We start from the raw sequence: 18,134 nt of genomic DNA on the forward strand, positions 1-18,134 counted from the left end.
TGCCAAGTGCACAAGGAAATAGGGATTTTCCCTATAGAAAAGGAGTTGATCTGCGCTAGAGAATAGGGGCTCATGTGCACTAGGAAATAGGAACCTAGTGCACAAGGATTAAGGAGCCTCTAGTGCAAAGATCAGAAGAAGAACAGGTTTTGCAGAGCAAGTCAAGGAGGCAGCAGAGGATTGGCTGCAAGCTAGAGGGCCGAGATGAAGCAGTGATCAAGGTAGGCCGAGATCAACTATATCAGCTGAGATTTGAGAGAAAAGCAGAATGCTTTCTCAAAGAGACAGATTGCTTTGTAATAGATCCAAGTGCTCAAGAACAATCAATAAAATAGCCACATCAAGCAAGCAGGTTTTCCCTGTTGGGTTTCCTGAGAAAAATAAGTGTGTCAATTTGTGCATGTATTTTTATCTGTGTTTTTATTCCGCTGTTTCTAATTTGTTATGAAACTCTGTATCTTGGTGAAAGTAAACTTGGTTTCAGTTTTCAGTTGCCTAGTTTTCAGTTATTCATCTAAGTAGTTGCAGAGTTTCATGGAAAATTAACAACAGGGTAGAGAAGAGACCAATGGTCCTGGATTACATTCCTACAGACTCGCTGGTGGCCGATATTTTAATGAAGCATCTAGAATAGGGGAAGTTCAAGATGATGAGAGCTCAGCTTGGATTGGTGGAGAATACATTCCTCATTAAGAGGGAATGTTAGTTTACTAGGTTTCTCCATGCCTATTCTCCAGCGGATTTCTGTAATACCCTTAAAACAACAAAGTTTCCTAGGTTTTAGGAGCAATTTTTTTAAGATTGTTGATGGATTAGTGATTAATCCTCTTGTTTGTCATTTCCTATTTTGTCATTCCCTATCTATTCTGTGATTCTTCATTCAATGGCCTTCCTATTATGTTCTGATTTATATAATGAGTTTTAGACATTTTTTTCAGATGAAGACCAACCCAAATAATAAAGACCTTTTAAATCATAAGCTGGAGAATTGCATAAAATGAAAGACCAGCTTTCTAGCAAACAAATAAAAAGAAGAACAGCAGTAACTTGAATCAAAAATTACAACACATGCGAACATTAAATGGATAAAAGCTCATCACTTATTTATGCTGAAAAAATCAATGCTACATTTTCACCCTCTGAGAGATTGGCTACACATTACATACAAACTATTAAAAAGCAAAATGAGGGAACACGAAATGCTTTTGACAAACCCAGCAGAAGAGTGAACTCACACATCAGACGTCGTTATCATGAGAGTTGAAAATCTTAACCCAAGTGAGAAAATGACCTGCAGATTATAAAGCAACATGACGTATTTTTATGAGAAATGACAAAGTCATTTAATTAATAAAGCTAAAACATAAAGCATTAATAAATTATTTACTTCTAAATATGGCTAAACCTTGGGATGCAATATAGTGAAAACTAAAATACACATTTTTTTCTAATTTTAGTACACTTAATACTAGGTTATCTTTAAAACTTCTCGTGTGAGAAAAAAGTATTCTTGTTGATTACTCTATTCTGTGTTAGTTCCTTTAAAAGCTGAAAATCTAGCTTTATCTTCAATCTCCAACTTTGTGTCAAGTCTGTATCATGAACATGTACTATTGATAAATGTGTATGATCTTATCAGTTGATATTACTGGCTCTCACACTGGTCTTTTTCAAAGTCTGTCTCCACATCTAGGTCTGAATTAAGGTCAATCTCCAGCAATGTGTTTTCCAAGGAGGTCTTCTCACTATTTTTCTCCAATACTAATTTCCTTTTTTATATTTTTTTTTCCTTTAGAGCCAAATCAACCATTTATGGTTTGCCAGGCTGACCAGTGTTACCAAAGCACAGAACAAGAAGGAAAAGGAGTACTAGAAGTGCTCCTTCCCAAAAAATCCCAAATACTGGGTGCATATATATATATATATATATATATAGAGAGAGAGAGAGAGAGAGAGTAGCATCTCACTCTCAACACGCTGTATTAAACCAAGTCAGGAGACACAATGACACGGGACATGGAGAACATTTTATATATATATATATATATAGACTAGCATCTCACTCTCAACACACACTGTACTAAACTAACACAAGACATGATGACACGGGACATGGAGAACATGTTATATATATATATAAACTTGTGAATTACACATACAAAAATGAAATACAGAAAAAGATTCAATTGTTTTTAAAATTTAGAAACTAAAACATTTACAATTTTACATGGTGATGATACACATCCAATCCTACAACTTTTGCTCTTGACCCTGCTGTCTTTGCTAAAATAGTGTTTTCTTTAGCATTTAAAGCTGTTGTTGCATTTGCGTCCCCGCTTCCAACAGATGGAGCACTAGCAGAACCTGAAGAAATTGGAGGGGAGACAACACTAGAGGGGCATTCATCACTTTCCTTTCATCTTTTTCAGCTGCCCTTGGCGATTGAGCCATGATTTCTTTGAAATGAGGAAGACAATGGACTGTTGTTGGAAAAAAACTAAAAGATTGGTGGACAAATCCACTTGCCCAGCATTTGGAATCCCTGCACAATAACCCTCCGCTGCACTCCAAAATGTCTCACACCTCCAGCTTGTTGAGTAAAATGAGCTCAAATGAAAGGAAAAACATGCTTTTATGGGATGCGGGGCTCCTTTAAGGGGACACGGTGAGGGCACATGTCCGACATGTGTTTGGCACGTGTCCTATGAACAAGATATGTGTTAGACATGTGCCCTCACGTATCAATTTCTACGGTCCCTATTTGGACATGTCATGTTACTTAGATATTAAATGATCTCATGACCCATGCACATATAAGTGGATCAAAGCCCAAACCCATGTCCTTCAAATTAAACAAACCCCAAGGGTTAGCTCAATTGAATGAACCATCCACCAATGCATGTTATTGATATGGAAACCTAGGTCACAAGTTCAAATCCAATTGAGTTCCTCAGGCTTACAAACCACCATTGCAACTGGCGGTTGAGATATCCTCCATGCAAATATTTCGGTGAAGAGGAAGGGATGCTACAAGGTTTTCCTTAGAAAAAATTATGGACTGGCTTTCTTTATCTTGATGTGTTAAGTTTTCTCTTCGCCAATTTGGAAGTATGAGAATTTATGTAGCTAGCTTGCAACATTAACATCAGAATCTTTTGACTAAGAAGCCACTAGTAAGAGTGTATCTATTCCACCAAAGTCACTCTCGACTTACACGTAGTCCCAACTAAACATAAGCACAAGCACAAATGAAAACAACCCACAAGGGGCAAACATATTGTGAGGGAGACTAATCCCGATGGGGGTATGAATAACACCCATTTTTCACCAACCAACCAAGCCCCGATGGGGGTATCAATAACACCCACTTTTCACCAACCAACCAAGGCCCCATTGATATATATATATATGGGTTCATCTCAAGTGGTTGGGAGGAAGGTTGTTATCCTCCCTACCCAAGTTCAATTTCCGCAAGTGACATGATGACTTGGTTGTAATGACTTAGTGCCTTGTTGTTTAGTCTGGGCAGTCCCTCGAGGACCAAAACATGTATATATAAAGAAAACACGAGCATAGAGAAAAACAAGAAATAACTCGAAAGAGTTCTTTGTATTCGGTGTACTTAATAAGAGAGCAAACACTTTCTTATATAGGTTACATTAACACTGAGTCAATCCACTTTATGAATGTGGGATTGATCAATAAGACATAAAGCAAAAATATAACATAAAGTTAAATGCCTAAGTCTAATTTATTATTGACCATTATTACATAATTTAATACCCTCCCTTAATGGTCAATTTACTAACTACACCAAGCTTATCCCGGAACTTTACATATTTTTCAGGACCCAAAGGCTTGGTAAGAATGTCTGCAGTTTGATCTTCTGTGGGACAGTACTGCAGTTGAATTGATCCATCTTCTACAAGTTGTCTGATGAAATGGCAGTGTATATCAATATGTTTTGATCGCTCGTGGAAGACTGGATTTTTGGCAAGTTTCATCACCCCTTGATTGTCGCAGAAGAGGGGTGTGGGCTTGGTTTGTTGCATATGCATATCTGAAAGCATCCTCCTGAGCCAAACTGCCTCGCATGCTCCTTTCACTGCTCCTCGATATTCTGCTTTTGTTGAGGAAAGGGCTACTACATGTTGTTTCTTGTTGGTCCATGTGACTGCACCTGTGCCAAGGCTGAAGACATATCCAGAAGTGGATTTTCTGTCATCAACAGAACCTGCCCAATCTGAATCTGTATATCCACTCAACCTGGATTCTTTGCTTCTGTTATACAGAATGCCAAAGTCAAGTGTCCCTTTCACATATCTCAGAACTCGTTTTGTTGCGGTCCAGTGTTCTACTTTTGGCGCTGTCATGAAACTGGAAACGTTGCTCACAGCAAAACATAAGTCAGGTCTACTGATTGTAAGATATATCAAGCTCCCCACAAGTTGCCTGTATATGGACTCATTAACTTCCTTAGAGTCTGTCTGGGCTAAAAGTTTCAACCCTTTACCATAGGTGTAGATGAGATTTTGCAATCTGTCATTCTGAATCTATCCAACAAACCTTTGGCATATTTTGATTGTGATATGAAGATGTTGCTACCTGTTTGTCAAACTTCTACACCTAAACAATAGTGCAGGAGGCCTAGATCAATCATGTCAAAATCTTTTCTTATATTATTTTTTATCTGTTCTATAGCCTTTTCTTCACTACCTGTGATAATGATATCATCTACATATATAACCAGAAGGATGATATCATTACCAACTCTTTTGACATACATGTTGGAATCTGAAGGACTCCGCTGGAACCCCTGTTCATCCAAATATCTGTCAATCTTAATGTACCACGCTTGAGGTGCCTGCTTCAAGCCATATAGAGCCTTCTTCAGTCGACAGACCAAATGCTCCTTTCCTGAAACCTGAAACCCCTGTGGTTGCTGCATGTAGACTTCTTCCTGCAAATCTCCATTGAGGAAGGCACTTTTCACGTCCATTTGATGGACTTTCCAGCCAAACTGTGCTGCCATGGCTAGAACAAGACGAATGGTGCTCATCTTTGTTGTGGGAGCAAAGGTTTCCTCATAGTCGATGCCTTCTCGTTGAGAGAATCCTTTTGCAACCAATCGTGCTTTGTGTTTGTCAAGTGTACCATTTGCTTTGTACTTGACCTTGTAGACCCATTTGCAGCATATGGGTTTCTTCCCTGGTGGAAGAGATGTGAGATCCCAAGTCTGATTTTTCATCAAACTCTCATGTTCAGATGCCATGGCTTTCTCCCATTCAGGTCTTCCTTTTGCCTCCTCAAAGTGCTATGGCTCATAGATTTCCTGTAGGTTAGCCATAAGAGCAAAGTTAACCACAGATGGTTGGTGTATGCTCTTTCCTCTAAATGATCGTCCCTCGATCATTTCTGCTATCCGAACATCACCAATGGTGTTGTGCCACCATTTTGGTCTTATCTTCGGATCTACCCCATCCAAATCAATATTGCCACCATAACTTGGGCTTCCTGTAGGAATATCATCTAACTGTCGAATGGGACTGTTAGGAGTAGAAATCACTAAACTATGAGTCTCATCTTCCCCCCTTTAGGTGGAGCTGCCTGAAGCCTGATACCTGAATCTGTTGGTACCTCTCTGTGTTTGGTAATTCGAGACTCAGAAGAAGATTGGAAGGGTTCAATATCTTCATCAACAACAACATCTCTGCTGAAGATCGCCTCATGAGTGGCTAGATCAACCAACCTGCAAGCCTTGTGAGTGTGACTGTACCCTATAAGCATCAGTTTCTTGCTCTTTGGATCTAACTTGGTTCTTTTCTGAGCTGGAATCCAAGTATACGCAATAGATCCAAAGACTTTCAGATGACTCACTTTAGGCTTTTACCAGACCATGCTTTCTCTGGTGTCTTCTTCTTTACCAGCATCAGTGGAGATATATTCAGTAGGTAAACTACCGTGAATACTGCTTCAGCCCAAAACCTATGTGGAACATACCTGTTTTGCAGCATACATCTGGCCATCTCCGTGATGGTGCGGTTTCTTCTTTCAACTACTTCATTCTTTTGTGGAGTGTAGGGTGTGGTGTATTGTCTCTTTATGCCATGCTTAGTACAAAATTTTTGGAATTCTCTGGAACAGAAGAGGGGTGTGGGCTTGGTTTGTTGCATATGCATATCTAAAAGCATCCTCCTGAGCCAAACTGCCTTGCCTGCTCCTTCCACTGCTCCTCGATATTCTGCTTTTGTTGAGGAAAGGGTTACTACATGTTGTTTCTTGCGGGTCCATGTGATTGCACCTGTGCCAAGGCTGAAGACATATCCAGAAGTCGATTTTTTGTCATCAACAGAACCTACCCAATCTGAATCTGTATATCCACTCAACTTGGATTCTTTGCTTCAAGTCAAGTGTCCCTTTCACATATCTTAGAACTCGTTTTGTTGCGGTCCAGTGTTCTACTTTTGGTGCTGTCATGAACCTGGAAACGTAGCTCACAGCAAAACATAAGTCAAGTCTAGTGATTGTAAGATATATCAAGCTCCCCACTAGTTGCCTGTATATGGACTCATTAACTTCCTTAGAGTCCGTCTAGGCTAAAAGTTTCAACCCTTTACCATAGGTGTAGATGAGATTTTGCAATCTGTCATTCTGAATCTATCCAACAAACCTTTGGCATATTTTGATTGTAATATGAAGATGTTGCTACCTGTTTGTCAAACTTCTACACCTAAACAATAGTGCAAGAGACCTAGATCAATCATGTTAAAATCTTTTCTTATATTATTTTTTATCTGTTCTATAGCCTTTTCTTCACTACCTGTGATAATGATATCATCTACATATATAACCAGAAGGATGATATCATTACCAACTCTTTTGACATACATGTTGGAATCTGAAGGACTCCACTGGAACCCCTGTTCATCCAAATATCTGTCAATCTTAATGTACCACGCTTGAGGTGCCTGTTGCAAGCCATATAGAGCCTTCTTCAGTCGACAGACCAAATGCTCCTTTCCTGAAACCTGAAACCCCTATGGTTGCTGCATGTAGACTTCTTCCTACAAATCTCCATTGAGGGAGGAACTTTTCACGTCCATTTGATGGACTTTCCAGCCAAACTGTGCTGCCATGGCTAGAACAAGACGAATGGTGCTCATCTTTGTTATGGGAACAAAGGTTTCCTCATAGTCGATGCCTTCTCGTTGAGAGAATCCTTTTGCAATCAATCGTGCTTTGTGTTTGTCAAGTGTGCCATTTGCTTTGTACTTGACCTTGTAGACCCATTTGCAGCATATGGGTTTCTTCCCTGGTGGAAGAGATGTGAGATCCCAAGTCTGATTTTTCATCAAACTCTCATGTTCAGATGCCATGGCTTTCTCCCATTCCGGTCTTTCGTTTGCCTCCTCAAAGTGCTATGGCTCATAGATTTCTTGTAGGTTAGCCATAAGAGCAAAGTTAACCACAGATGGTTGGTGTATGCTCTTTCCTCTAAATGATCGTCCCTCGATCATTTCTGCTATCCGAACATCACCAATGGTGTTGTGCCACCATTTTGGTCTTGTCTTCGGATCTACCCCATCCAAATCAATATTGCCACCATAACTTGGGCTTCCTGTAGGAATATCATCTAACTGTCGAATGGGACTGTTAGGAGTAGAAATCACTAAACTATGAGTCTCATCTTCCCCCCTTTAGGTGGAGCTGCCTGAAGCCTGATACCTGAATCTGTTGGTACCTCTCTGTGTTTGGTAATTCGAGACTCAAAAGAAGATTGGAAGGGTTCAATATCTTCATCAACAACAACATCTCTGCTGAAGATCGCCTCATGAGTGGCTAGATCAACCAACCTGCAAGCCTTGTGAGTGTGACTGTACCCTGTAAGCATCAGTTTCTTGCTCTTTGGATCTAACTTGGTTCTTTTCTGAGCTGGAATCCAAGTATACGCAGTAGATCCAAAGACTTTCAGATGACTCACTTTAGGCTTTCTACCAGACCATGCTTCCTCTGGTGTCTTCTTCTTTACCGGCATCATTGGAGATCTATTCAGTAGGTAAACTACTGTGAATACTGCTTCAGCCCAAAACCTGTGTGGAACATACCTGTTCTGCAGCATACATCTGGCCATCTCCGTGATGGTGCGGTTTCTTCTTTCAACTACTGCATTCTTTTGTGGAGTGTAGGGTGTGGTGTATTGTCTCTTTATGCCATGCTTAGTACAAAAGTTTTGGAATTCTTTGGAACAGAATTCTCCACCATTATCAGACCTAAGAGTGGTTATATGACAACCTGACTCTTTTTCTACTAATGCTTTGAACTTTTGAAATTCATTAAACACTTCAGATTTTAATTTGAGAAAATACACCTACATTTTTCTACTAAAATCATCAACAAACAACAGAAAATACCTGGCACCGGTGACTGATGTCGTGTTCATTGGTCCACAAACGTCCGCATAAACTAGCTAAAGGACCCTTTACGCTCTTGAAGCCTATCCTTCATCAAATGGTGATTGATGCTACTTGCCAACTTGGCAAGCTTCGCAAACTCCCTGGATCTTCAGTGATATATCTGGAAGTCCATCGACTAGTTTCTCTCGAGCCAACTAAGAGAGATAAGTCATATTGAGGTGCCCATACCTCAGATGCCATAGTGTACCAATATCTGATGCAGATTTGGCTGCCAATGCATGTTCTTTTACCTGACCAATGTCTACCAACCTGAACAAACCATGATCTTCTACACCAAGAAGATCATGGTGTTCCTTTCAACTATATAGCATTTATGAATGCTAAAGTTGATATCTAGATTTGGACAATGTCGTATAATCTGACTCACTGATAGCAGATTGAGTTCCATACCTGGCACATAGTAGACATTGAGAAAGAGTAATGTTTTTTCTCCAAAGGAAAGTTGAATATGTCCTTTACCAGCAACCTTATACTCGGCCCCACCACCAAAGATTACTGAATCCTTGGATGAACATGCCTCGAACTCTATGTACCAATCTTGCCTGTTGGTGAAATGTCGGGATGCTCCAGAATCAATATACCAAGCAGATGATTTGGACTGGTCTGCTTGGGTTGTGGCTATGAAGGCATAGAAGGTTGATTCCTTCTCCTCGATGTGCTCTGCAACATAAGCCTTTGGCTAAGGCCCTCCCTGGTTGGATTTTTGGTCAGCCAACCTTTTCCTGCAATATTTCTTCACATGGCCTGTCTTGCCACAATAATGACAAGTGATGGTCTTTTGTCCCTGGGGACCATTCTCCCCACTTTGTTGGCCTTTCTTCTTGGCCCCATTTCCTTTGCCTTTGTAATTAGCTGCAAAGGCCTGCTCAGAACCCTCTATCTCAGTGTTGTTGCCAAATTGTTTCTTCCATCTGTCCTACTGTAAGAGTTTATTGCAAATCTCTTCGAACTTCAGTTCAACATTCGTAGTAGTAATTTGAGGGTTTCAATAAAATGCTCATAAGCTCATGGTAAGCTTTTCAGCGTGATAACCACCATGTCCTCTTCCTCCTTCCAATGGCTAGCAACTGATCTCGAATGTCCTTGATCTTGAGCAAGTGCTCCTGACCAATGACTAACAGTTTGATAAGCATCATGGCCTCTCTGTCATAGCCATCAAACTTGTCCTGATGTTTACCCACAACTGTGGGTCGGGTAGTTTTGCCTAGAACCACCTCATCCAAGCAACGGTACTCAAAGATTGCGAGCATCCGTTGTTTCCACATGTTGTAGTTCTTTCCAGAGAACTTATGGCTGTTTTCCAACATGATATTGTTTAATGAAGCCATCTCTGCAAGTCAAATTTGGGAAATCTGCCACCAAACTGATCAAAAGTGCCTCAAAAACGTTGAAAAATAATAGACCAGCCACTAACAACACCATATCTGCGTACGGCTGCTTGGCGGTTGTACGGTAGTTGTTTGATGGCTAGTTTTCACAGTTGGAAAATGGCAGCGATTTGTACGGAAAAAATAACAGCACAAGAATTGACTGTTGTTTCGTACAATTCCATATGCCTGGTTTTAAAACTTCAAAATCACTCGATTGACCCGAAAAGCTTTTGGTTCTCCACTGTGCTACAATGGCGATCCCTCGATCCTTCGCTATCGACAGCAGTCCCCCGAATCTTCACGCTCTCACAGTTCCGTGGGTCAATAACCTCGCTCTAATACCATATAAAGAAAACACGAGCATAAAGAAAGCCAATAAATAACTCAAAAGAGTTCTTTGTATTCGGTGTACTTAATAAGAGAGCAAACACTTTCTTATATAGGTTACCGTAACACTAAGTCAATCCACTTTGTGAATGTGGGATTGATCAATAAGACATAAAGCAAAAATATAACATAAAGTTAAATGCCCAAGTCTAATTTATTATTGATCATTATTACATAATTTAATAGTATATTCCTCATATGGAATATAAAGATATTTGTCATGGAGAAAAATAAAAATAAAAAGGTGAACTTCCTATGTTGAATGAACAGAATGTGTATGGTTGTGTCTTTTGTATGTATATATATATATATTCAAAAAAATTGAAAATGCTAAAATAGTTGTAAAAAATATAACATAGATTTTGTGTTACTTGCAGATGAATACTACATTAGAGTTTGTGTAACCTGTAGACGAATACTACATCATTATTAAGTTAGAAATATCATTCATAAAAGATTAACCATTAACCCCCGATTGGGGTGCATACTTGGCGATTGATGGAAAGGAATTTAATGGTGAGAGCCTCGAAGTGTCAACCCACCACCTTCCACATGCGTGGCAAGGCTGGCAGGGTCACATCGGGCAGCTGTGAGAGTTATAGTTGGGAGGGTGGCGATAGGATGGGCGTTCGTCTCCATTATGGCAGTGAGGTTCTGAAGGTTTGCATGCAGGGTGGTACCGGAGTAAGCAAGGAAATTACCGCAGAGGAGGGCATCGAAACAAAGGTGGGCGGACAAACCAGGCTCGCATCCAGACCGCCATAGCGAGGGTGAATTGGTATGTTGTTTGTCCCATTGGTATGTTGTCTATTGCAATGCTAGAAGTCTTCAAGGTTTATGGTCTGGGTTGGCAAGGTATCAGTTGGCGGGGTTCTGTAAGTCCGAGTCCTGCTTTGTTTTGTTTAATGCTAAGTCCGGGGGTCCGCAGTGGAAATTGGCTTGGAGGCGCCACCATTTCCTTACTTTTTGGCATTTGGCTTTCCCGCCAAGGGATCCTCCTCACCATGCATGTTGGGAGGGTAGCTAGAGAGGGTAGGCAGGGTGGGGGAATTGCAATTTTGAGGCTCACTGAACTCTGGGCCGAAAGGCCTTGGGTTGTGGTTGAAAGCCGAAGGGACATAAACATCACCGTGATGGACCGACTAGGGGATACGGTGGCCTCGGCTCTGCAACAGAGCGAGGCAAACCCGACAGGGAACACACCTAATGGGTGCTAGGAGTCTGAGCGAAGCGGGGCTAAGGGAGAGCTGAGTAATTTCTTGCATCAGAGGGGCAATGTATGGGGCCAGGAGCCTAGAAATAACAATGCAGCGTCTGAATTTGTTTTTGTTGTCTCTGGAAATCGAATTACAAATTGTGCAGTTGTAATATGTATTTTACTAACTTGTGGACATGGTTGATGACGATTATAATTTCTAGAATCTAGATGATTGATGTGATATGGTTCAATGATCAATCTATGTTTTTTTATGTTTTTTATGTCTAATTCATCGTTCTACATGTTTTTGTTGACATATATGTATCAAAAATTAAAAAATATAAAAAATATATATATTTTTAAAAAATTCGCTCCCAAACCGGGAGCTTCTGAAAATGGTCGCTCCCGCTCCCGTTTTCACTCCCGCTCCCGCTCCCAAGTAACATTGGTCCCAAGACAAAAAGTCATTAATGTGTTTTCCGAGGCCAAAAGGATAAATGCACTAGGAAACACCTCCTTGGTACCCTTATTTTCACAGGACTCAGATATGTTACATTGGAAACCTAAAAGCTCATAGGACAAGATTCTAACAAACTCTAGTGTCACATGTAAGCTCCCCCTCCCCTCTTTCTTAGGGAGATGTGACAAACATGATCCTCAAGTGAAAGGCTCATCTTGCAATTAAATAAGGAGATGTAATAGCAAATATTACACATATAAAAAAGGGCATAGCAAGCACTCATAAGGGTAAGCCACATAAAGCAGCCATCATGAAATATTTATGGTGGCAATGCTTTGTCCCTCCATCAATGGCTATAACAGGAAAGTCCTTGGCACTTCATGTTGTTGGAAATAATACTGAGAGGGGGGGGGTGAATCAGTGTTATCAAGTCAATAGAACTTTTTCATTTCCATACTCTTAGCCATATATGCTGCTTCAGTTAAGAATACCCACATATATTCAGTAAACTTATGATTCAGTTAATTGATCTTCAATGAGTGCATTAGAACATTATCAACCATATTAACAGTAAACAGGTGCAATAAAATAGAACAGATCATCACACATAAGCCACACACATGAACACCATGATATAAGGTGGAAACCCAATGTGTGAGAAAACCACCTGATGCAAGTCATCTCAATCTTCTTCTTAATAAGAAAATCCTTTTACAATATTTTTGTACTGGTGCAGTCTTATACCAGTACGCAGGCTTCTACCTGCAGAGAGCTACAACCCTCGCTTGTTCTCCAGTCTCTCCTGGAAGGGAGCTACAACCCCCATAGTTCTTGTACTAGCCGATCCATTTACTAGTACGCAGGCTGCTACTTGCTAAAATGCTCCAAAGTTTTCAACTGCTACTGGAAGGGAGCTACCACCCCCTTAGCTCTTGTACTAGCTAAGATACTAGTATGTAGGCGCCGGCCTACAATCTTCTCTCCTCCGGGTACCACGTTTCATACATTTTCAAACTGGATACACCAGTAACCAAACATCACTTCAGATCCCAGAACATTGCAATAATAAACAGGAGTAGCTAAATAGATTTCATGAAAAATCCGCAACTTCACCAATAGAAAACTTGTGTGCATCCGCACCTTCTCTTGTTGCTTGCCTGCGCACCTCCGCACCTACGGCGCTTCTGGGCCTGCGAACCTCCACACCTTTGGTGCTTCTGGGCCTGCGAACCTCCGCACCTGTGGTGCTTCTGGGCCTGCGGACCTCCGCACCTGTTCCTTGTTTGCACATGCATTCCTGCGGGTATAGACAATTTTCCAGACTTCAGGAATACCCCAGACTATCAGATCTACAGATCTGATCATGCGCCGAGGAGATCTCAACCCATCAGTAGATCCGACTTGTAATCCTCATGTTTCTCCTTGATTTAGATTCAATAATTTCTCTCCAACTGATCAACAATATTTCAGATCTAGCTTTTCTTAAGATATTCAACACATCAGTGCTCAGCCAAATGATCTCCTTTCCTTTTTATAGACAAGGCCTTTACTCAAACCATGGTCCAAAACCATAGGTATTCAATACTAGGAACCCAATACCTTGGATCAATACTTTAGATGCAAAACCACGAACCAAAACCATAGGATCAAACATGTCGGGCTAAATACCATGGACCACCATAGGATTTCCCATGTGCGTGCGCTTTTCTCTGCATGAAAGTGCGTGTACTGGGGGTCCGCACCTTTTGCACAGTATACCTGCGAACATGACCACACTTTGTGAATGGTGTGCCTGCGGGTCCACACCTTTTGAATGGTGTACCTGCGAACCCCTTATTTTCTTCCATTCTGAGAGGCTGATCATTAATCTTTGCTACTGGCCTGTTGCACTATGATCTGTCACCTGTATGAGTTGCCATCAAGGACAACACTTGTCTCATAATGCCAACACGTCTCATATGGTTAATAGTATCCAAATAAAAACAAATTTGTCGTAAAAATAAGGTTTCGCACTTGCCAACATGGATTATCCTCATTTCCCGACACAAAGCAAGGATATCTAGGTTGTTGATAAAGGCCTAATGACTTCAAGGGCAATGTTCAATGTATGATGGAGGCACTTAGTGGTAGAGTGGAATGTATTTTGAAGATGGTAGCCAACTAAAGTTGAATACAAAGAAAGCCAAGCTTAGTGGAAAAGTTGATAATGAACCTGAAGTTGATAAGTCTAATAACATAGATATCTAACGATCGGAGTTGGAGGAGAGGATTACTCCCTCTCGATCATTAGTAGACTATCTTTCACAAGTTGAGGATGGGATTCATCAAGTGGTTAGTTTGGAAGATCAAATGCATCAGATGTAGACCCAACTTAAATAATGGATTGTCCAATTTGGCGATAAACAAGTGAGTCACAGTCCTGCCTCAAATAACCCTCCAAATGAACAACAACAAGAGTAACGAAGCCTCTAGCTAAAGGAACAACAAACAATGTCAAAGGCTCTAAATTCGAAATGTGCACAACCAAAATTGCATGTCTCTTCTTGGACTTTTTCTCTTTGCCTTAAATTTTGTTATCTAGATTGAACCTCTTGGTTGTCTTTTGAGGATAGTGGTGTCACTAGCAGAAGCATTAACATATCAATGAGACACTGCCCCCCTACACGAGAATCCATGAGATCCTCTAATCCCATTGCTCGCAACACTCAACATAGAGGGATTGCCACCTTTACTTTTTTTAGCACAAGGCAAATGGACAAATGCCTATCACCAAATTTCTTGCCTCCTAGAGGGATTCATCAACCTTGAATGTCAAATGAGGTACAGCAATAGATTTCCAACATCTCCCTTTGAGGATAATACAAAAGGATACTTTTAGATCTAGCCATTGTTTGGAGAATATCACTAGGCTCAGCCTTGGAATATTTGTGGTGGTGAATGATAAGAGTCATATGACTCCTCTTCTCATTCAAATGTTGGCGAGGTTGAAATTGTCCAATTTGGCAATAAGCAATCGAGTCGTAGTCCTACATTGACTAACCCTTCAAATGAACAAAGTTGCAACAACAGCAACAAAGCCTCTAACTGAAGGAACAACTAACAATGTCAAAGGCTCTAATCCTTGAAATATGCAAAACCAAAATTGTATGTCTCTTCTTGGACTTTTGTTCTGTTGGAATTTGTAACTAGGTTCGGTCTTCATAATATCTTATGTATTCTTGATTTTATGTATTTGATGCAAAAAGAGAAAGAAAAATTATTATTATTTTATAGCATGGGTTTCATGCTCAAGATCAATTTATTTGTAGGTCAAGCACCCATTGTGTGCTTCTAGGGTTTTGTCATAGAATCAGGGAGTCAAAAGAGTCATTGTCATATGTAATAGACCCCATTGGGCATCTTGTAACAAGTCAAAAGACTTTATTTGAGTCAAAATTGTGTCAAAGGTCCCTCCAAGACCAAGTTGGCCTAGCAAACATCAATTTGGCCTACGAGAGAAGAAGTTGGCCTCATAAAGGGCTATTCGTCCTCCTTGGAAGCCGACCTCATTTGAGATACGATACAAGCAAGTTCGATCTAAGCAAGAAAGAAGGGTGAAGAACAAAAGAAGGCTAGAAAACAACAAGAAGAACCGAAATCTGAAATTTCTCTATCCATCTCTCTCACACGTGTCAAGAACTAGGGCATCACTTTGTTGCAACAAGGTAAAAATTGCAATCATCTTAAACAGTTGAAGTTTGGTGTCAAAAGGATCAAGTTTGGAAGCCAGAATACTAAGGAAAAAGAAGCACTCTAAGCAAAGGAAGAAGAAGACCTCTTTTACCATATTACTCCCACACGTGCAAAGTTGCAGCTACTGCAAGAAGGCCGAAAATTGCAGAACTGAAAAGGAGAGGAAAAAGTGTCGCAGGGGTCGAAGTTGAGGATTTGGAGAAATTTGACTATAGTAGACTTTGTTGAAGTTGAAGTACATTGAAAGAAAGGTTGACTTGGTCTTGGAGGGGTCTTTGTCTTGGGTCTAAATGTCTTGGAATTCGTCAATTGAACATTCTATAAGAAGAGAAGAATTTATGGTGGATTTTCCTCTCTAGGAGAGGTTTTGGCCCTGGCTAGCAACCTATATCTTGTGTCTACTTGTCTACTTTGATCTTCATATGGAGATAATAATTTTGATGATAAGAACACAATAATAAGAATTACAAGAAGAAGTAAACCGCATAAGCAAGAAAAGATTAAGTATATCGCAAAGCAATTATCTAGTTAGAGAAATCACCACTTCTTTGGTTGCCCTAGATTTCTCAACATGGTATCAGAGCTAAGGTGACAAAGAAAGGCAACATGAAGGTCACTCAATAGAAATAGGATACATAAGGGTCGAATATAAGAGGAAAAGCATCAAGAAGGGTCTAGTCATCACATCACAAACAAACAAAAACTTATCACCTAGAAGGAAGAACTCTTGGAAGAAGAATAGAAGACCTCAAGGGCACTACCTCCATCTCAAAAGTAGGAAGGACTTTACATAATTGAAGCATCTTGGGAAGTCTCCCACATTCCACATCATCATCCAAAGGAAGCAAGAAGAGCACTTCATCATCATCAAAGGAATCAAAGTAATCTCCCTCATATTGAAGAAAAGAGCAGAAGTAAGAAGAACATCTTTCCTTATCTTGAAAAAGAAGTATTGCCATCCCTCCCTCATTCTAAATCTCCCACTCTAGTGGAAGACATCATCTTCAAGGAGGCATCTTCATTTATCAAGTACTTTGTATTCATGTCTCAACCTACAAATCAAATGACTACTTCCTGGAAGGAGAAAAATAAACTTGTTAGGACATCAAACTATCTTGCATGGAAAAGAGAATAGATTTGATTCTCACAAAAAATGATGTTTTTGAGTATATCAAGGGCTTGTCACAAAGCCTCCTCAAGAACAATCTCAAGCATTGTCAAAATATATGAAAGGAGAAATAAGGGCTCAAAGAATCCTCATTGAATCTATCAAGGATTCTCTCATTCCCTTTGTAGCAAAATTGAAGACATCAAAAGAGATCTTCGACAAATTGGTAGAGCTATACTCTATAAGTACAGTTAAGGAAATAATATCTTTAAGAACTGAATTATACAAGATGAAAGTATGAAAGGAAGAAGGGGTAGCTTCATATCTCATGAAGGTATCTCAAATTAGAGATCAACTACAAGAGCTAGGAGAAACAATGTCATATCCAGAGATGACCACTTGTGTACTCAAAGCACTACCAGATGAATGGGGCAACTTTGTATCAAGCATCTATGGAAAGAAGGAAGCTACATCGTTCAGAGATCTATGGGCATTGTGTAAGATAGAAGAAACCAGATTAAAAGCAAAGAATGACGTTGGATCAAATGAGCAAACACAAACATTTGCAACTATGACAAGGAAGAAAGGAAAGTTTGGAAAATTCGAGCCTCGAAAGAAATTTCATAAGAAAATTGACATGTCTAAGATTCAGTGTTATGAATGTAATGAATATGGTCACTTCAAAAGGAATTGTCCTAAACTCAAGAAGGGCAACAAGAAAAGGAAAGAAAGAAGTGAAGCCCATGTGACCGAAGAAGTAGAAGAATCGGAAGAGAAGAAATCTAAGAAGGAAGAAGTAAAAGACTTATACTATTAAAGGTCTCTCATATATTAAGTTTATTTTCAAGACAATAGTCATGGTAGGAAGCATTACAATTATGATAAGATGCATTATAGCAGTAATTGAGATGGCATCATACTAGAAGCATGAAAGGATAGCAAAAACAATGATTTGCATGGTTGAAGCAAGTCATCTAGCAAGATAGGAGGATAAGAGATCATCACACCTCATCATCATTAGAATGAAGCATTTGCAGAAAAGGGATCATCAAGATCCTCCATTAGAATCTTTGTTGGAAAGGTTCACCTCTACTTAGAAGAAGCAAGTGTTACATAGATAGTCTACATTCCACCTAATGTGGGATCCACAATTTAGAAGGATGAAGGTATGGTGACAGAAAAGTGCAGCATGACAATTTAGTTGAAGCATTTTCATCTTCAAGCAAGGAAAAAGGAAGTTGTTGAAGGAAGCCTAGATGATCACATGAAGGAAGAGGTATGCATATATATTTGGTAATTTTTATTAGTATATAAAGTCATGTCATCACTTAGTTGCAGATAAAATGGTTAGAATGATCTATCTCATGAGCATGATTGAAGAAGAAGGAACTCTTCCTTCTAAATG

General features: G+C 39.9%; 1 protein-coding gene across 1 annotated transcript in view; it reads right to left on the reverse strand.

The window, feature by feature from the left end:
* Nucleotides 1-18,134, reverse strand: part of LOC149248834 (uncharacterized) — a 265,848-nt gene that overhangs the window by 223,259 nt on the left and 24,455 nt on the right. Inside the window, exon 8 of the mRNA XM_089451173.1 lies at nt 1,238-1,291. Within this exon, the coding sequence (XP_089307299.1) occupies nt 1,238-1,291 (54 nt within the window). The remainder of the gene's footprint in view (nt 1-1,237; nt 1,292-18,134) is intronic.

Source organism: Pinus tabuliformis, chromosome 7 (assembly GCF_031772625.1).
Source record: "Pinus tabuliformis cultivar Carrire ecotype Pingquan chromosome 7, CPIR1, whole genome shotgun sequence".
Classification (NCBI taxonomy): domain Eukaryota; kingdom Viridiplantae; phylum Streptophyta; class Pinopsida; order Pinales; family Pinaceae; genus Pinus; species Pinus tabuliformis.